Source organism: Salvelinus alpinus, chromosome 16 (assembly GCF_045679555.1).
Source record: "Salvelinus alpinus chromosome 16, SLU_Salpinus.1, whole genome shotgun sequence".
Taxonomy (NCBI): domain Eukaryota; kingdom Metazoa; phylum Chordata; class Actinopteri; order Salmoniformes; family Salmonidae; genus Salvelinus; species Salvelinus alpinus.
The window spans coordinates 42053358-42070448 of record NC_092101.1 but is presented as its reverse complement, the minus strand read 5'-3'; the positions used below and the strand labels follow the sequence as shown (position 1 = coordinate 42070448).

General features: G+C 42.8%; 1 protein-coding gene across 2 annotated transcripts; it reads left to right on the top strand.

The window, feature by feature from the left end:
* The first annotated feature begins 76 nt into the window (after window positions 1-76).
* On the top strand, window positions 77-11646 carry usp1 (ubiquitin specific peptidase 1). Of its 2 annotated transcripts, XM_071346279.1 has the most exons (10): window positions 77-303; window positions 394-540; window positions 1071-1289; window positions 1809-1959; window positions 2078-2179; window positions 7182-7351; window positions 7557-8290; window positions 8667-8831; window positions 9055-9256; window positions 9498-11646. In XM_071346279.1, exons 3-10 carry the CDS (start codon window positions 1123-1125, stop codon window positions 10306-10308), a joined length of 2502 nt encoding a protein of 833 aa, XP_071202380.1. In that variant the 5' UTR covers window positions 77-303; window positions 394-540; window positions 1071-1122; the 3' UTR covers window positions 10309-11646. The 2 variants fall into 2 exon arrangements, with proteins under 2 accessions (XP_071202380.1, XP_071202381.1); XM_071346280.1 differs by lacking the exon at window positions 77-303 and having other exon boundaries at window positions 403-540; window positions 7185-7351.
* Window positions 11647-17091: the final 5445 nt, after the last annotated feature.

Here is a 17091-nt window from a genome sequence, read left to right as displayed (position 1 = left end):
GTCCCTCTAAAGATGGCTGCTATACGGTGACGTTTCACGGTCTTGGCTAGAAAAGATCCAGCTTTTTTTTAATGTCAGATTTGACTTTTCGTAGCAGGTTAGGATAACTAATGTAGCAGATTATAATGTATTGGTTAAGATTACAAAAAGGGTTAGGGTTAGCTAAAATGCACACAAAAAAAAAACTTTTGACAAAAGCTGGATCCCTTCTAGTCATGGCCGTGTTTCTCCCACGGTGACATGTCTCAAGAAATGCCTGTTGCATTACTTCGTTTTCACTTCCTAAAATATAAATCAGCGAAGGTAGTTTTTGTTTTTAATTAATAATGACAGTTTTTCTAACATTATTGTATTTTTTTTATTGTTATAATTGATGTTAATGATCTCGTGCAGGCGCGGGTGCAGCTGGGGTCTTGCGGTTGGAAAAAGCGCCAAGTCCTGCGCACATTGCGTGGTTGATCAAATGGTTATACAAATATACTATGAAATTGAATAAGCTATCGCAGAAATCGAAAATAAAGTATAACATGACTCAGTAAGGTGAGTAAACTAAAATGGTTGGATATATTTTGGTTACAACTGGCTTTGCTAGCAACTGAAATCGCCCGGTGTTGTTGCTTTTTCCCCCTCACTCACTGCGTACTTAGCAAGATGTCTAGCTAGCTGGCACGCTAACAGGATGGTAGTTAGTTAGATAATTATAACTTAGAAATGACATTTTACCACATTTTGTAAACGGCATGTGTTGGTAAATAGCTACTTCGCTAGCTTGACGTTATTGACAACCATCTCAGCTGTTGTCTTTTGGTTATCTTAAGTTAGCCTGCTAACGTTAGGCAACCCATTAATCAGCCATATCAGATGGCATCTGGTGCTATCAGCAAGCTAACTAACGTTAATGGCAAGTTAGCTTGCTGAACTGAAAGCAGATGCCACTAGTCCTGTAGTCTATCTAGTCAACAAACAAGTTAGTATCAGCGTAATTCGCGTGTCTTTTTGCCAGATAACTTATCTGGGAGGGAGTATAAACTTGTGAAATTCACACAGTCTCACTTTCGCTCTGTTGCCAGTGTGGAGCGCTGTTGTGTTGGCTGTATCATCAATTACTAAATTCGGTCGAAGATGCCCGGCCTACAGGGCGATGGCGCGGCTCTTGGGAGCCCCATCAAAAAGAGCAAACTCTCTCTGAAGTTTTTCCAGAAGAAGGAGACGAAGCGAGCCTTGGACTTCTCCGAACCTCAAGTAGAGGAACCAAAACCAGTCAGAGTTAAATCTGAGGAGCCTACAAGGTGAGTGACAGTCTTTACCAGGTAGCTAATGATAAAATAAAGGCTGACACTGCATTTCCACAACACGATGGGGGCGATTAAACAACTGAGTCCCGTTCAATTTCAATTGAGGTAAGTTAAATGTGAGACCGAAGTTGGGGTAAACTAATATTTATGCAAATACTCTAATGCAACGCTATTGACCAATCAAAGCTCACTAAAGCTTCCAGACAATACTGGATTGGCTGTTGATACCTAGACTGCTTGCTAGCACCCATATGATGGCGAAGCTAGCGTGGCTATCCGATTGATCATTTTGTCTAAATACCCTCTTGAGGTAACGTCTTGTTTGCCGCCCACTCAGTACTGTATTTATTATGGATCCCCATTAGCCTTCGTGAGGTCCAGCAAAATTAAGGCATTTTAATACATTCACAGATTTCACAACACACGGACATTGGCAACTATTTTACATTTGGCGTCAGATGTACTTAGGAATATGGTTTTGAGAACCTTTCATGTGTATCCATTATTTTCTAGCTGTGACCAGGTTGTGCCAATCCCACTGCCTGGACCTGCCCCGTGTCCAACCTCTCCCATCTGCCCCAGTGACAAGGGAGAGGAGACGCTGGTGCCCTTTGTTGGGCTCAATAACCTGGGGAACACCTGTTACCTGAACAGCATTCTACAGGTGTGGTATCTCATTCTAAACAGTTGCATCATGCCATCAACATTTGATGACTGTATAGGTAGGCACATTATTATACTAAATGGTTTAGAAATTAAACTTTTCTTTATCACCAACCCAGGTATTGTACTACTGTCCTGGGCTCAGAGATGGCATCAAGAACCTCTACAGTTTGTCCAAAACAAGGGACAAGCAAAAGGAAGAGGCTGCTAATAGTGATGAGGTATGTTAGCTATGTACAACAATGTGAGGTTGACCATGCGGTTGGATTTTAAAAGTGAAGTGGAGACAGCAGTTCTTTACTTTACTTGCCTAGAGTGAGGCTTTTGTTAAAGGTGAGGAATTAACAGGTGCCTGATATTTACAGAAATAACAAACTGGCCATAGAGCAACCAAGTACAAACTGAATTGTATTAGCTTGTTCAAAAGAAAACCCGAACTTCAATCATGCCTGAAAAATCTTGCATTATGTTGGTCTGTTCCTTGTCTGTCTCCCTAAAACTAATGGTGCGCGACCTCCAGGATTTGGAGTCTACACTCTGAAACGGACACGTGCACACCATGTCATTATTGCAGTCTTACTAGGAAGACATTGTGTTTTGGAAGACCGACATGACCATGATGCTGCCCATTTGCTCATCAACTTAGCCTATAAAAGGCCTATTTTGTTTGAATAAAGGTGATGTGTAGGAACTCAAATATTTCAGTGATATTTCTGCAGTGTGCAGGAGGCTTGACGGATCCCATGGGATGATGCGGTGCACTCTATGTTGATAAGCCTATTCTTTGCCATGTTATAGCCCTATTCGGACAGGTATTACTAGACGTTGGTTATGTAATTATTATCCAAGCATGTACGTTATTCCAGAGGATTCACACAGGATTTGTTTTTTCCCAATTTAATTTACTCTTATGGGTGTCCACATTTGCATATAAAGTATAGCAGTGGCAGCTGTACAGAACTCATCCAAAGGGCTTTGACTTCTCAAACATGGCAAAAAGCTAACAGAATATGATACCCTGTCACCTTATTAATTCAGCTACTTACTTAAACTGACCAAAAATAAACGCAACATGCAACAATTTCAACGGCCCTAATCTATGGATTTCACATGACTGGGAATACAGATATGCGTATGTTGGTCACAGGTACTGTAACTTATTATTTTTTTAAGTAAGGGCGTGAATCAGGAAACCAGTAAGTATCTGGTGACCACAATTTATCTCATGCAGCGTGACACTTCTCCTTCGGATGGAGTTGATCAGGTTTTTGATTATTGTCGCACTCCTCTTCAATGGCTGTTGCTGTTGTACACGTCGATCTAGATGAACTTATCCTCTGCAGCAGAGGTAACTCTGGGTCTTCCTTTCCTGTGGCGGTCCTCATGAGAGCCAGTTTCATCATAGTGCTTGATGGTTTGACAGTTGGCACTATGCAGTCCATGTCACCCAAGCTCGATGGGTGACATGGAGTATGCAGGCCATGAAAGCTGGGACATTTTCAGTTTCCAGGAATTGTACAGATCCTTGCAACATGGGGCCGCGTATTGTCATGCTGTCACGAGGTGATGGCGGGGGACAAATGGCACAACAATGGGCCCCTGGATCTCGTCACGGTTTCTCTGTTTGTTCAGATTGCCATCGATAAAATACAATTGTGTTCGGTCTCCTTAGCTTATGCCTGCCCATACCATAAGCCCACCGCCACTATGGGGCACTGTTCACAACGTTAACATCAGCAAACCGCTCGCCCACACAACGCCATACACGCTGTCTGAAATCTACCCAGTACAGTTGAAACTGGGATACATCTGGAAAAAGTAGCCACTCTTTGCCTTGATGACAGCTTTGCACACTTGGCATTCTCTCAACCAGTTTTGTGAGGGAGTCACCTGGAATAGATTTCAATTAACAGGTGGGCCTTGTTAAAAGTTTATTTGTGCAATTTCTTTCCTTAATTCGTTTGAGCCAATCAGTTGTGTTCTGACAAGGTAGGGATGGTATACAGAAGACAGCCCTATTTGGTAAAAGACCAAGTCCATATTTTGGCAAGAGCAGCTCAAATAAGCAAAGAGAAACGACAGCCCATTACTTTAAGACATGAAGGTCAGTCAATCTGAAAATTTCAAGAACTTTTAAAGTTTCTTCAAGTGCAGTCGCAAAAACCATCAAGCACTATGATGAAACTGGCTCTCATGAGGACCGCCACAGGAAAGGAAGACCCAGAGTTACCTCTGCTGCAGAGGATAAGTTCATTTAGAATTACCAGCCTCAGTAATTGCAGCCCAAATAAATGCTTCAGAGTTCAAGTAACAAACACATCTCAACATCAACTGTTCAGAGGAGACTGTGAATCAGGCCTTCATGGTCGAATTGCTGCAAAGAAACCACTACTAAAGGACCCCAATAATAAGAAGAGACTTGCTTGGGCCAAGAAACACGAGCAATGGACATTAGAATGGTGGAAATCTGTCCTTTTGTCTGGAGTCCAAACTTGAGATTTTTGGTTCCAACCGCTGTGTCTTTGTGAGACGCAGAGTAGGTGAACGGATGACCTCCGCATGTGTGGTTCCCGCCGTGAAGCATGGAGGAGGTGGTGTGGGGGTTCTTTTCTGGTGACACTGTCTATGATTTATTTAGAATTCAAGGCACATAACCAGCATGGCTACCACAAAATTCTGCAGTGATACGCCATCCCATCTGGTTTGCGCTTAGTGGGATTATCATTTGTTTTTCAACAGAACAATGACCCAACACACCTCCAGGCTGTGTAAGGGCTATTTTACCAAGAAGGAGAATGGTGGAGCGCTGCATCAGATAACCTGGCCTCCACAATCACCCGACCTCAACCCAATTGAGATGGTTTTGGATTAGTTGAACGGCAGAGTGAAGGAAAAGCAGCCAACAAGTGCTCAGCATATGTGGGAACTCCTTCAAGACTGCTGGAAAAGCATTCCAGGTGACGCTGGTTGGGAGAATGCCAAGAGTGTGCAAAGCTGTCGTCAAGGCACGGGTGGCTACTTTGAAGAATATAAAATATTTTGATTTAACAATTTTTTGGTTACTACATGAGTCCATGTGTTATTTCATAGTTTTGATGTCTTCACTATTATTCTACAATGTAGAACATAATAAAAAATAAAAACCCTTGAATGAGTAGCTGTGTCCAAACATTTTACTGGTACTGTATATATACATACACACACTCCCACACAATGCATTCGGTAAGTATTCAGACCCCTTGACTTTTTCCACATTTTATGTTACAGCCATATTCTAAAATTAAATAGTCCAAAAACAGGTTTTTAGAAATTTTTGCAAATGTATTCAAAATAAAAAAACGGAAATATCACGTAAATATTCAGACCCTTTACTCTGTACTTTGTTGAAGCACTTTTGGCAGCGATTACAGCCTCAAGTCTTCTTGGGTATGACGCTACAAGCTTGGCACACCTGTATTTGGGGAGTTTCTCCCATTCTTCTCTGCAGATCCTCAAGCTCTGTCAGCTATTTTCAGTTCTCTTCAGAGATGTTTGTTCAGGTTCAAGTCCGGTCTCTGGCTGTGTCAATCAAGGACATTCAGAGACTTGTCCCAAAGCCACTCCTGCATTGTCTTGGCTGTGTGCTTAGGGTTGTTGTCCTGTTGGAAGGTGAACCTTCGCCCCCCCCAGTCTGAGGTCCTGAGCGCTCTGGAACAGGTTTTCATCAAGGATCTCTGTACTTTGCTCCGTTCATCTTTCCCTCGATCCTGACTAGTCTCCCAGTCCCTGCTGCTGAAAAACGTCCCCACAGCAGGATGCTGCCAACACTATGCTTCACCGTAGGGATGGTGCCAGGTTTCCAACAAGATGTGACGCTTGGCATTCAGGCCAAAGAGTTTCATCTTGGTTTCATCAGACCAGAGAATCTTGTCTTGTATTTGCACTTGAGATGCCTTTATGGATGAGATCGTAAACTTGCCCTTTCCAGAAAGTTTAGCAGGGATGCCCTGCTTTGCAATCTATTGCCTAGGACAGGGCTCTCCAAACCTGTTTGTGGAGAGCTATCATCTTGTAGGTTTTCACGCTAACCCTAATCTAGCGCAACTGATTCAATAATTAGTTGGATGTTAAGATGAATCTGGTTAATTACAACTGGGGTTGGAGTGAAAAACCTTCAGGAAGGTAGCTGTCCAGGAACAGGGTTGGAGAGCCCTGACCAAGGACATCAACAGCCAAACTGGCTTTCATTATATAAACTATAGACAATTTTTATTGCACATTTTAAGGATAATTAAGCTGATGCATTTGACAATGTTCAACTTCAATTCACTGGCACTTTGAAGAAAAGTTTAGCCATACTCATTGATAACCATACATACATACTTTTGATGACTTTACAAGACATTGCGAGATACAGATTACCAAGATATAGCCTATGCGCACGGTTCCAACAGTCTGTCTGCCCCGATCCTGTCCCTCACTGGCTCGCCTGCTCTTTCTCTTTGTTTTGAAAAACACAACATGTGTGTTTGGTCTTCAGTCTGTTGCGTGAAGAATAGCTCATTCTACTCATTGATAGCGCCTACTTTAGTGAAGTTGCGCGAGACATTGTAAGCCACAAAAATTGCCTAGATACAGCATTGTAATAGCCTATGCCTGCAGGGTTCTGAAAGTCTGCCTAGAGGCCGACATGCCTGCCTGGCTGTACCCTCTCTCTCGTTAGCCTGATCTCTCTTTGCTGTGAAAGATGCACGAGTTTGTTCTCGGAAGTAGCCAATGGCAACTAGTTTACTCCTTTGCAAAAATACTGAATATTAGGAGTCGATTCTTGATGTCCAGAAATGGGAGTAGACTACCCACCACTACCTAAAACAAACAAATGACTGTTTTAGATTGGCCATTGCATGATGGGTAGTCTATGAGAATCATTCACATCAGGATAATCAATTAGCATTACAATGCACAAATTATAATCCAGATTATTAAGGTCACAATCATGCATACATTTATACCAGCACACATCTCAATAAAGGTGCGTTTCGTAAACAGTGTCTGGTTATTATTATCCGGCAAGACTTTAGATTCCCTATGATGTTTCCAATATAGCGATGCATTTTTTAAGACTACAGTCAACATATGCTTCAGTTACACTGTCATCAATGCTGCCTATAGTAGCATGTTGAAATCTTTTGAACGTAGAGCATATGAATACTATAATAACAGGAATCCCTCTTTCTCCCTCAGCAGACGGGGGGTCCAGAGGAGGCGGTGCCAGTGCACATGGAACTGCTGGGTAGTTTCCACAGTCTGATCACCTCGGTAGAGCAGCTCCAGTCCAGCTATCTGCACAACCCTGACAAGTACAGTGATGGGGAGCTGGCCACACCTCCACGCAAACTACTAAACACACTCAGGTCAGACCCCACAGCACTACAGCAAGGCCCTGCAATACTGGGTCACATTCATTAGGCAGAATATTATGGAAGTTTATCGGTGGTGCGATGATACAGAAAACCAGGATTTTAGCTTTAAAGCAAGCTTCCTCAAATCAGGGTTTCACCGTCCTTGAACAAGATGTTTGGTATTGTATTTGACTGACTGATGGTTGTGTGTTTACAGACAGCTGAACCCCATGTACGAAGGCTACCTACAGCACGATGCCCAGGAGGTGCTGCAGTGCATCCTGGGATACATCCAGGAGGCCTCTGAGACCATCAGGAAGGAACAGGAGGACCAGGACGATGTCATAGAGGTCAAGCAAGGCAGTTCCGCCCCTGTGGGCACCAACGGGGCTTCAACAGAGGAGCAGGCCCAAACTTCAGAAACATCACTTGATGATGATGATGGCCAAACCAGTGGTAAGAGGAAGAGCGATACAGAGGCAGGCAACGCCAAGAAGAAGCCAAAATCCGTCAAGTCCAAGAATGCTGCTGCTGTTGCAGCCAACGATGGCAAACCCCTCACCCGCTCCAAGAGGAAGTCTACCGGTGGCATCACTGTAGTGCCAAAAGACAAAGGTGAAGAAGAGGGGGAGAAAAAGCAGGGAGAGGAGGAAAGTTATGTGGAGGGGAAAGGAGAGGTGGAGGTGGCCCCTAAAGAGGTGGAGGTTAAGAGGAAGAAGAGGCCCAAGTTGAGCTGGCTGAGGCCCTCGGGGAAGCAGCCCAGTATCTTCTCTAAGTTCATGAGCATGGGACGGATCAGCTGCCACACAGGAGGGAAGACCGAGACAGCCAAACCTGACCAGGAGGAGACGGGTCCTAGCCAACCTCAGGAGAATGATGGTGGGGAACACGGGAAGAACCCTCAGGAGAAGGTAACAGAAGTGCCCGAGGAGGAGAAAGCTAAAAGTGAAGGTGAGTTTATAGTTGTTGAATCATGCCGTTGGAAACATACTTGGTCATCGATCATGTCCTGTCTGTCACATAGGATTTGTACCCTTGCTTTAGCCATTTGGGGCTTCCGAGTGGCACAGCGGTTGAAGGCACTGCATCTCAGTGCTAGAGGCGTCACTACAGACCCTGGTTCGATGCTAGACTGTATCACAACTGGAGGTGATTGGGAGTCCCATAGGGCGGTGCACAATTGGCCCAGTGTCGTTAAGGTTTGGCCGGTGGAGGCCGTCATTGTAAATAAGAATTTGTTCTTAACTGACTTGCCTAGTTAAATAAAACAACCTAATAGTTTTGTTTATTATCATGTTGAACGCTGACTCTCCTCTCTCCTGTCCAGAGTGCCTGGGTGTGGACTTGATGGAGCATCTGTTCCAGGGCTGTCTGGTGTTGAGGACGCGTTGTCTGGAGTGTGAGTGTTACACCGAGAGGAGAGAAGACTTCCAGGACATCAGTGTCCCAGTGCAGGAGGAAGAACTCTGCAGCCCAGACAGCAGCTCAGAGGGTAAGGAGAGTTGTGTGTGTACACACTCAGTGTTCTTGTATAAATGGACCAGTTCTGCAGCGCAAGACTGTACTATACACAAATTAGTACATTGTTGCACATGCATGAACAGTCACCACTCAAACAAATTGTCAAAGATCAGCCAAAGCACAACGCTGTCTCACAAATGTCTATCCTCTCATATTCCAACTACCTCCCCCCAACCCCCTCTCCACCCCCCCAGTCTCCCCTGATCCCAAACCGGTGCTGAAGACTCTGAAGTGGGCCATCTCCCAGTTTGCCTCAGTGGAGAGGATTGTAGGGGAGGACAAGTACTTCTGTGAGACCTGCCACCACTACACAGAGGCTGAGAGGAGTCTCCTGTTTGATAAAACCCCAGAGGTCGTTACTATCCATCTCAAGTGCTTCTCAGCCAACGGGTTAGAGTGAGTCTTCAGTGTTTATCTGCTGGGTTTTGCTTTTACTCTAGATTGATGCTTTATTGTCCTCAGAGAGAGTAACAGTTTCCTAAGAGCCTGTCACAACATAAAAATCCACACAATCAGATACAACACATGAATGTAATACCATATTAATACAACGGCACATGTTAAGCAGATCTCAGGAAAGTCAGGGACCGCTCCATCGTTCCTCGGCTTGTGTAAACTGTCTCCCTCTGTTGTTCAGGATGGACCCGTACGGCGGCCTCTCAAAGGTGAACACACCCCTACAGACCCCGCTGAAGCTCTCTCTGGAGGAGTGGTGCACGCACCCCTCAGCCACTGCCACCGGAGGGCAGCACTACCAGCTGTTTGCTGTGGTCATGCACAGCGGGGTCACCATCTCCAGCGGACACTACACCACTTACATCAGGATGATGGACCTTAAGGACACCAAGGTCCGCCTGCCCGAGGGGGATGAGAAGCAGGGAGAAGAGGAGTGTGGCGGGAAAGTGCCGGGTCTGGAACCCAAAGAAGAGATGCTGGATTATGACGATGGGGAAGTGTCCTTCAGTCTCCGTGGTAAAGCAGGACAGAGTGGTTCTGTGAATGCTAACTCCACCAACACCAGTAAGATGGGCTCCAAGAAGGCTTCAGATGGGGTAGGACTTCTGGGGGGTCAGAGGAGCCTGTCCAGCTATGACCTAGGGGGCAACAAGCAGACAACCAACCCAGACAAAGCTGCCTGTACTGGGGTAGAGAGCAACGCCACCAGATCATCCAGACGGACCTCCAGTGCCCCGGGACACAGCGGTAGTGGAGGGGTTAAGAAGGAGCCTGGGGAGGGAGAGGGGGGCGAGGCCTCTGTGGCTGGGTGTGAAGGGGTTGGGGTGGCTACAGAGCAGGCCCTAAGCAGCCTGCTGCAGTATGAAGGGAAGTGGATGCTGTTTGACGACTCTGAGGTGCATCTCTTTGAGGAGGAGGACTTTCTGAGAGCCTGTTCTCCAGAAACCTGCTCCACATCTACCCCATATCTTCTGTTCTATAGGAGGGTATGAAACTTATGTATGTTTGTGGGTGAATTAAGTATTTTCCTTGATTCCTCTCTCCTTACCTCTTTCTCAAATGTCATAGGGAAGTGTCGAGAGCATTGGAAATTATCTCCTGAGGTTTTGAGAACGAGTCAACTTGAGATTCAGCCTGGTTGGCTTGCTGGGTTTGATACTCCTGTCACTGATGTTTATAACCTGTATATGTCATTTTAAAATGTTTAATATTCAGTTTATCCTTTTGTGTGCTGGGAATATAACATTAGCAGTCTACAAAAATGCATCTTGGTACGTATGACATCAAGCAACCTGTCCTTTGATTTTCCTGCCCTCTTGTTGGAAGTGGTCTGGATGGAAAGTACAAAGTTTCTCCCTGACACAATTTTGGGGGGTTTCAGATTATTTTTTTAATAAAGAGCACATTTTTATTCTTGTACATCTTTATCCTGTTCTGGCTTCATGCCTTCTGTCCAGGAGAGAAATGTCTGTTGATTAATGTTCATACTGTTGGTCTGTCAGAAATAAGAGGACTAGTTTTGTCCATAATGTTTAAGTTCACTTAGATTCAGATAAACTGGCCGTCTGGTTCTTGGTGGAAGACCTTTTGCACGTGAAGAGAAATAAATTACTTCTCTTGGTTGATATAATTTTGTACAAGGTTTAATAAGTGAATGAAAGCAGTGATGAAATACCTAGCCAATAAGATAGACAATCGCTTTACAAAATGCTAGTACAACATTGCAGAGCTGTTAGTCTCAGATTTGATATGTATAGAGGGGGAAGTAGACTGTTGTTTTGGCTTCAGGGATTGTCTACCCTAGGGCTCTATTCAATTCGTAACGCAGAAGTTCAGCTTTACAGCGTGATTCAAATTTAAAGGCAATGTTCCTGCTTTAGTGGAGACTGCATTCACGGTAGACGCTGCGGATGTCTGCTCAATGGGGAAATTACCTTTAAATGTATATCGCGGAATCTAACGTTTCAGTTTTACAGATTGAATAGAGCCCCTAGTCTTGGCTTTTTCCTCGGTTGGTTTTCTCCTGAAGTTGTGCAGTTTCGTTCAATGGCAGTACCTCATTCCAGTGAAAAAGGTCTGTGGCCATGCTGTCTGACTTACAGAGCATACCTAGAATGATAAAGTACTATACAAGCAATAAAGTTTGAACTTTCATGTCAAACTGACTTTCTATTCATCCTTTCCCTGCTGTAAAGTGTTATAGATTTAAAATAAATGGTTTGGGTTTGAAACCAGGAAAGTAGTTACTTTTTAATGTGAATAATTCCCACTCCTGCTATAATTTGTAGATTATCTTGTACATGTAATAAAACACCAGCACATGCAAAGCACTTGTGTGCATTTCCAAATGTTATTTAACCAATCGACAAGGTGATTGTCAAATGTCACCATGGCTAGTTTAACAGACCACAATGGTTTATTTATACATTTAATGTATTATTGGTCTGTACTTGGCATCTTTTTTTGGGGGGGGGGATTTGTATTAATTTCAAATATATTTCATCTTATACGTTTGTCCAGGCCTCACTTGTTCCTTGACTAGCACCATTCATCGCTGTTGATAATTTGGTTATAACTTTTAATAGTAACTTTATCCACTGGCGAATTGGGAGAGAGTGAGGTGATTGCCATCTAAGAGCCAACTTTTTTTGCGGAAATGCTGCCTGTCAACTAATCAAAGCATTTAACTGCAGGGTACTCCCACGTCATATGACGGAATGTGCCTACCTGATTTTAGGGGACAGTGAACAATTGGGAGTTGGGGACAATTTCATAAAACGTTTCCTTGGTGTTAAATAGTCTGAAATTTAAAATGTATATTTCGGATTACGGGATGCCAAGGTCATATTTTTCCACATTCTGTTGCCGTTAAAGGTATGTTCAGGTGGACCATACTATTTTAATAGCTAGCTCAGAATAGGAGCTTTCCTAAAGTTTATATATTATAGAGATCAGTCCTTTTGGGAGCCCAACTCATTTATTTATAAATGGTTCGTTAACTGCGTTTCACAAAGGACTCCATAGCTGACCGGTCAGAAACAAGGAATGCATTGATACGTAAACAATAAATGTATTCCTATATCAATTTTATTGTTGATTCAATTGCAAAATACAATCAGTTTGTTAGTCTAGGCTACAAATAAAATAAAATACAAAGTCCAGATTTTTATATTATATTAAATGTATAACATAAATACAAAATGTTTGGTCAATGGCTGCATCATGTTATGGGTATGCTTGTCCTCGGCAAGGACTGAGGAGTTCAGTGTGCTTTCCAACAGATACTGGGAGACAAATTAACCTTTCAGCAGGACAATAACCTGAAACACAAGGCCAGTTGCTTACCAAGATGACTTTGAAGTTCCTGAATGGCCTAGTTACAGTTTTGACTTAAATCAGCTTGAACATCTATGGCAAAACTAGAAAATATCAACACTTGAGTGCTTGGAAGAATTTAAAAAAAGAATAATGCGGAAATATTGTACAATCCAGATGTGCAAAGCTCTTAGACTTACCCAGACAGACTCACAGCTGTAATCACTGCCAAATGTGATTCTAACATGTATTGACTCAGGGGTGTGAACATTTATTAGATGTAAATTAGATGTTTCTGCATTTCATTTTCAATACATTTGCAAACGTTTCTAAAAACACGTTTTCACTTGGTCATTATGGGTTATTGTGTGTGACTGGGTAAGAAAAACAAAAATTGATTAGACTGGTAGAGGGGTAATTGATACAAGTTTATTAAGCACTCTGACTTTGACCAGTACTTAATTTAGCGCTGTCACCAGATCAGCTGTAGACATACTCTCAATACATTCTCCATTTAGAGCACTCCTGATGGCAGCGTCATCTACCTTCAGAATATTGTCTGTCTTGTCTATGAAGATCATTCCACTGGTTTTCCTTCCCACTTGGGACAAACTGGCTCCACAGATTTTTCCCTTAAACTTCTCACATCTACGATTAGCCACACTGTAAATTACACTGGATGGTGTTGTACCCAGTGTGATCCTGCCCCAAAACTGACCAGCAGAGACGTTGGTGATTCTGTACCATTGCCCCTCTTCAACCATCTTCGGTCTCTACACAGTTAGCTCAGCAAGTGCGTTCAAATCAGCAACACTATACTCCACCTTTAGCATGTCTGTCCCAGCTCGTGTTTTACCTTGGCTCTCATTCAGCTTCCGGATCACAAGAACAGTAACATTCACCTATAAAGGAGGAAAAATACAAATACTCTTACCCAAAAGGAGAGAGAAAATACAGACATGGGCGATAAACCAGTAACATTTACTTTCAGTCACAGTGGGTATCATGCACATATTCTAAAGCCTCAAGTATATTAAGTATCTCATTGTACTGAAATATCAATTGTCAAATGATCATGTTGCATTATTAAATTGAAACGTTCATCACCTTCTTTCCCTTGGATTCTTGAAGGTCAGCCAGGGAAACGCCCTTACACCTCAAATGATGATCCTCGTTGTCTGTGTAGGGTAAATGTCTGACGACAGAAAATGTTGACTTGTCTGTAAACTTGATCTCAGTCTTGCCATTTCCGTTCTTGGTTTTCTGAAGCGTCACATTTTTCAATTCCACGGGAGTCCTGTGAAAACATGCAATGTACAATAAATACAATCAACATAACATGCATTGCTCAACATGGTTCTTTATCATTTTGAAATGGTCCTTTCCTTTGAATTGGCCTTCCTTTCTTTGTCTGATTTTCTAAATAACGTTTCTAGGGGCTGATTAGATGTCCGTCCACCATGGGCCTCTGGGTATGTAACACTTCATACACAACTTCCTTTGCTCTGCAGAAGCAAACCGCTCATGGGGCTATGGCTGGAAAACAAAAACTTGAAAGTCCTTTTCTTCTTGTAAAACTGCACAGAAATATTCCTTCACTGGCCCTTTGAGCACCTTTGTCACATCATGGATATATCCATGTTTGTTAGTTCCTCTTCCTGTATTTGAGCCTATGGGTGAAGAGGGAGAGCAAAATTACAGTATTTACAGGGATGTTGAACAGACGTACTGTGGTCTCAAGGTTTATTACAGTAATGAAGTGCTCTGGGCCTGACCTGTGCTGGGGCCTGGGGACGAGTCAGTTGTAGTGGTGGATAGTTTTGTGTTGCCCCAGAGCTCTCTCAGTCTGGGGAAGGTGTCTGTGATGTCTGGCTCCTGCGGGAGGGCTAGAAACTTATGGCAGAAGACTTCTCCTTTATGAATAATTTTGTCCAGTAGGTTGATGACTGTCGTCTCTGGTGAAATTGACTGAGAGGGCATATTCACGAACAGTTCCTTCTGCTGCATGTGTTGAAGGATATGGCTATAGTCCGCCCTGAGAACGTCGGTTAGAAATGTTTTCATTTTCACCACAGTCTGTTTGCCGCTGCCCTGTGATGTTTTCCCAGTCATAGTGATGTAAATCTTGGTGGGACAAAAAAAACATGTTTTAGATGCATGCTAGCAAAGACACAACACTAAAAAATAAATTAATTGCACTATACGGTGATAAACGGTGCCCACACACTGTTAGCATACATATAGCTGTCCTACAGCAGAGTCCCAACACCTTACCACTGCTACACCTGGCTATCAGAGGAGCCTTGTCTGGCAGTGAAACAGTTCATTCAGCCTCATTTACTGCCTTTAAAAAAAACATAGCTGATATGGCTGACTTGCTTAAACAAATGTGGTTTCTACTGACAATTGAGATGTATAAACTACGGCATAAGGAGACGACGAACTCTAAAACAGGCTATAGGCTACATGTGCAGCACCAAGTCAGAACAGTAGGCGAAATTAAGAGGGGTAAAGTGACCAAATTATTAGGGTGAGGCACATGGGCTACTCACATCTTACCACACAACATACACTTAGTATTACTTTCTTAGCTACAGTATACATCTCTCCCTTGGATATTACATCAATTAAGCAGCAGATATAAGACATTTTTGGACTCATCTTGTTGTGCTGTGCTCACTTGAACAGGAAGGTGGCGCGGCGGTCCTTCGTGGGCCTATATTGTCATCAAAGTCTGGCATTCTCTGGATTTAGGGTGCTTTCAAGACAACTGGGAACTCGGGGGAAAAAAATAAGTCGAATCACGATGACATCAGTGATCTTTATGTTGGAGCTGTAGAAAGAGGCCTGAGTTCCCGACTTGGAATTCCGAGTTGGATGACCGTTCAAAATGTATTTTCCCCAGTCGGAGCTTGTTTTGTTTCTGAATTTCCAGTTGTCTTGAACTCACTGAAGTCAGATTTCCCAGTTCCGAGTTGTAATTGTAATCAGTAACGTAACTTTTGGATTACCCAAACTCAGTAATGTAATCCGATTACATTATGTTACTTTTAGATTACTTTCCCCTTAAGCGGCATTAGAAGAAGACAAAAATGTATGTTACCAATTAAAAGACATATATTGCAGGATAAAATCAATGTTAAAGTTTACATAGCTGGCCATATATGGATGTCAAAATGTACTTTATGGGTTGGTTACGTAGGCTTCTTCTAACCCATCGCTTTTTACTACATATAATAAAACGATTAAATTATATATCTACATTAAAAACCAAAGTCTATCAGAATTCCAGTCATTCCAATACATGTTATACCCCTTGATCTTCAAGAATAGGACTTGGAAATATGGAGGTATAGTTTAGCCAAACTGTTTAACCTGAGCATGACCCCAAAACTAAGGACTTATTAGCCAGCCCTACTGTGTTGTTTATGATTTTGTTTTCATGGGGACTGATTGGGCTCATTGATTCGAGTTGATGCTGCGCTCATGGAATGGCATGCTTTGCCAAGAGTGTGCAAAGCTTTCATCAAGGCAAAGGGTGGCTACTTTGAAGAATATAAAATATATTTGGCTTTGTTTAACACTTGTTTGGTTACTACATGATTCCCTATGTGTTATTTCATAGTTTTGATGTCTTCACAATTATTCTACAATGTAGAAAATAGTAAAAATAAAGAAAAACCCTTGAATGAGTAGGTGTGTCCAAACTTTTGACTGGTAGTTTATATAATTTATAAATTCAAAAATACATGTTGCATCTACAGATTGCCCCTTTAAGTCTATAAAAAGTGTGAGCATGTGTCCATTAGGCATATGGATAAAAAAATGTATCAGCATGATTTAGATTGAGCAATAAAAAAAACACTTTTATTCCATAGGCTGGGATCCACACCATGCAGCTGTTGCAAGAGCGCATTTTTCACTGTCTGTCCACTGGTTTCAAAAACAATGATTGATAGGCAGTTTAAACTTCTTGAATTAGACCATTATTGGGTTCAAATACACATACACAACAACCACAATCCCGTAAGGCGCAAACAGCTAAATGAGAGAGCAGCAGTGTGATTCACATCAATGCGCTAACGTTATGTAGCGGTGTTTGGGGCGGCAGGTAGCCTAGTTGTTCGAGCGTTGGGCCAGTAACCGAAAAGTTGCTGGATCGAATACCCGAGCGGACAAGTTCAAATCTGTCTTTCAGCCCATGAACAAGGCAGTTAACCCACTGTTCCCTGGTAGGCCGTCATTGTAAATAAGAATATATTATTAACGGACTTGCCTCGTTAAATACAGGTTAATAAAACATATGTATATTTAAAAAAAAATGTAGTTCCGTATCACCACTACTGTCACCCTTCCCTCCAAGCGTTTACTCAAATTGGATAATCTTTGGATGCAGTCGCACCACTGGAAGACATAGCTTGGACTGTAGCCTACAAAAGCCTATTCCTGCTCTTTTCCCG

Bases quoted from the DNA above. Each gene is read 5' to 3' on its own strand.
- usp1 (XM_071346279.1), top strand. From the start codon at position 1,123: ATGCCCGGCCTACAGGGCGATGGCGCGGCTCTTGGGAGCCCCATCAAA. The intron at 8,291-8,666 runs GTGAGTTTATAG...TCTCCTGTCCAG, and splicing joins GGAGAAAGCTAAAAGTGAAG to AGTGCCTGGGTGTGGACTTG. The intron at 8,832-9,054 runs GTAAGGAGAGTT...CCACCCCCCCAG, and splicing joins CCCAGACAGCAGCTCAGAGG to TCTCCCCTGATCCCAAACCG.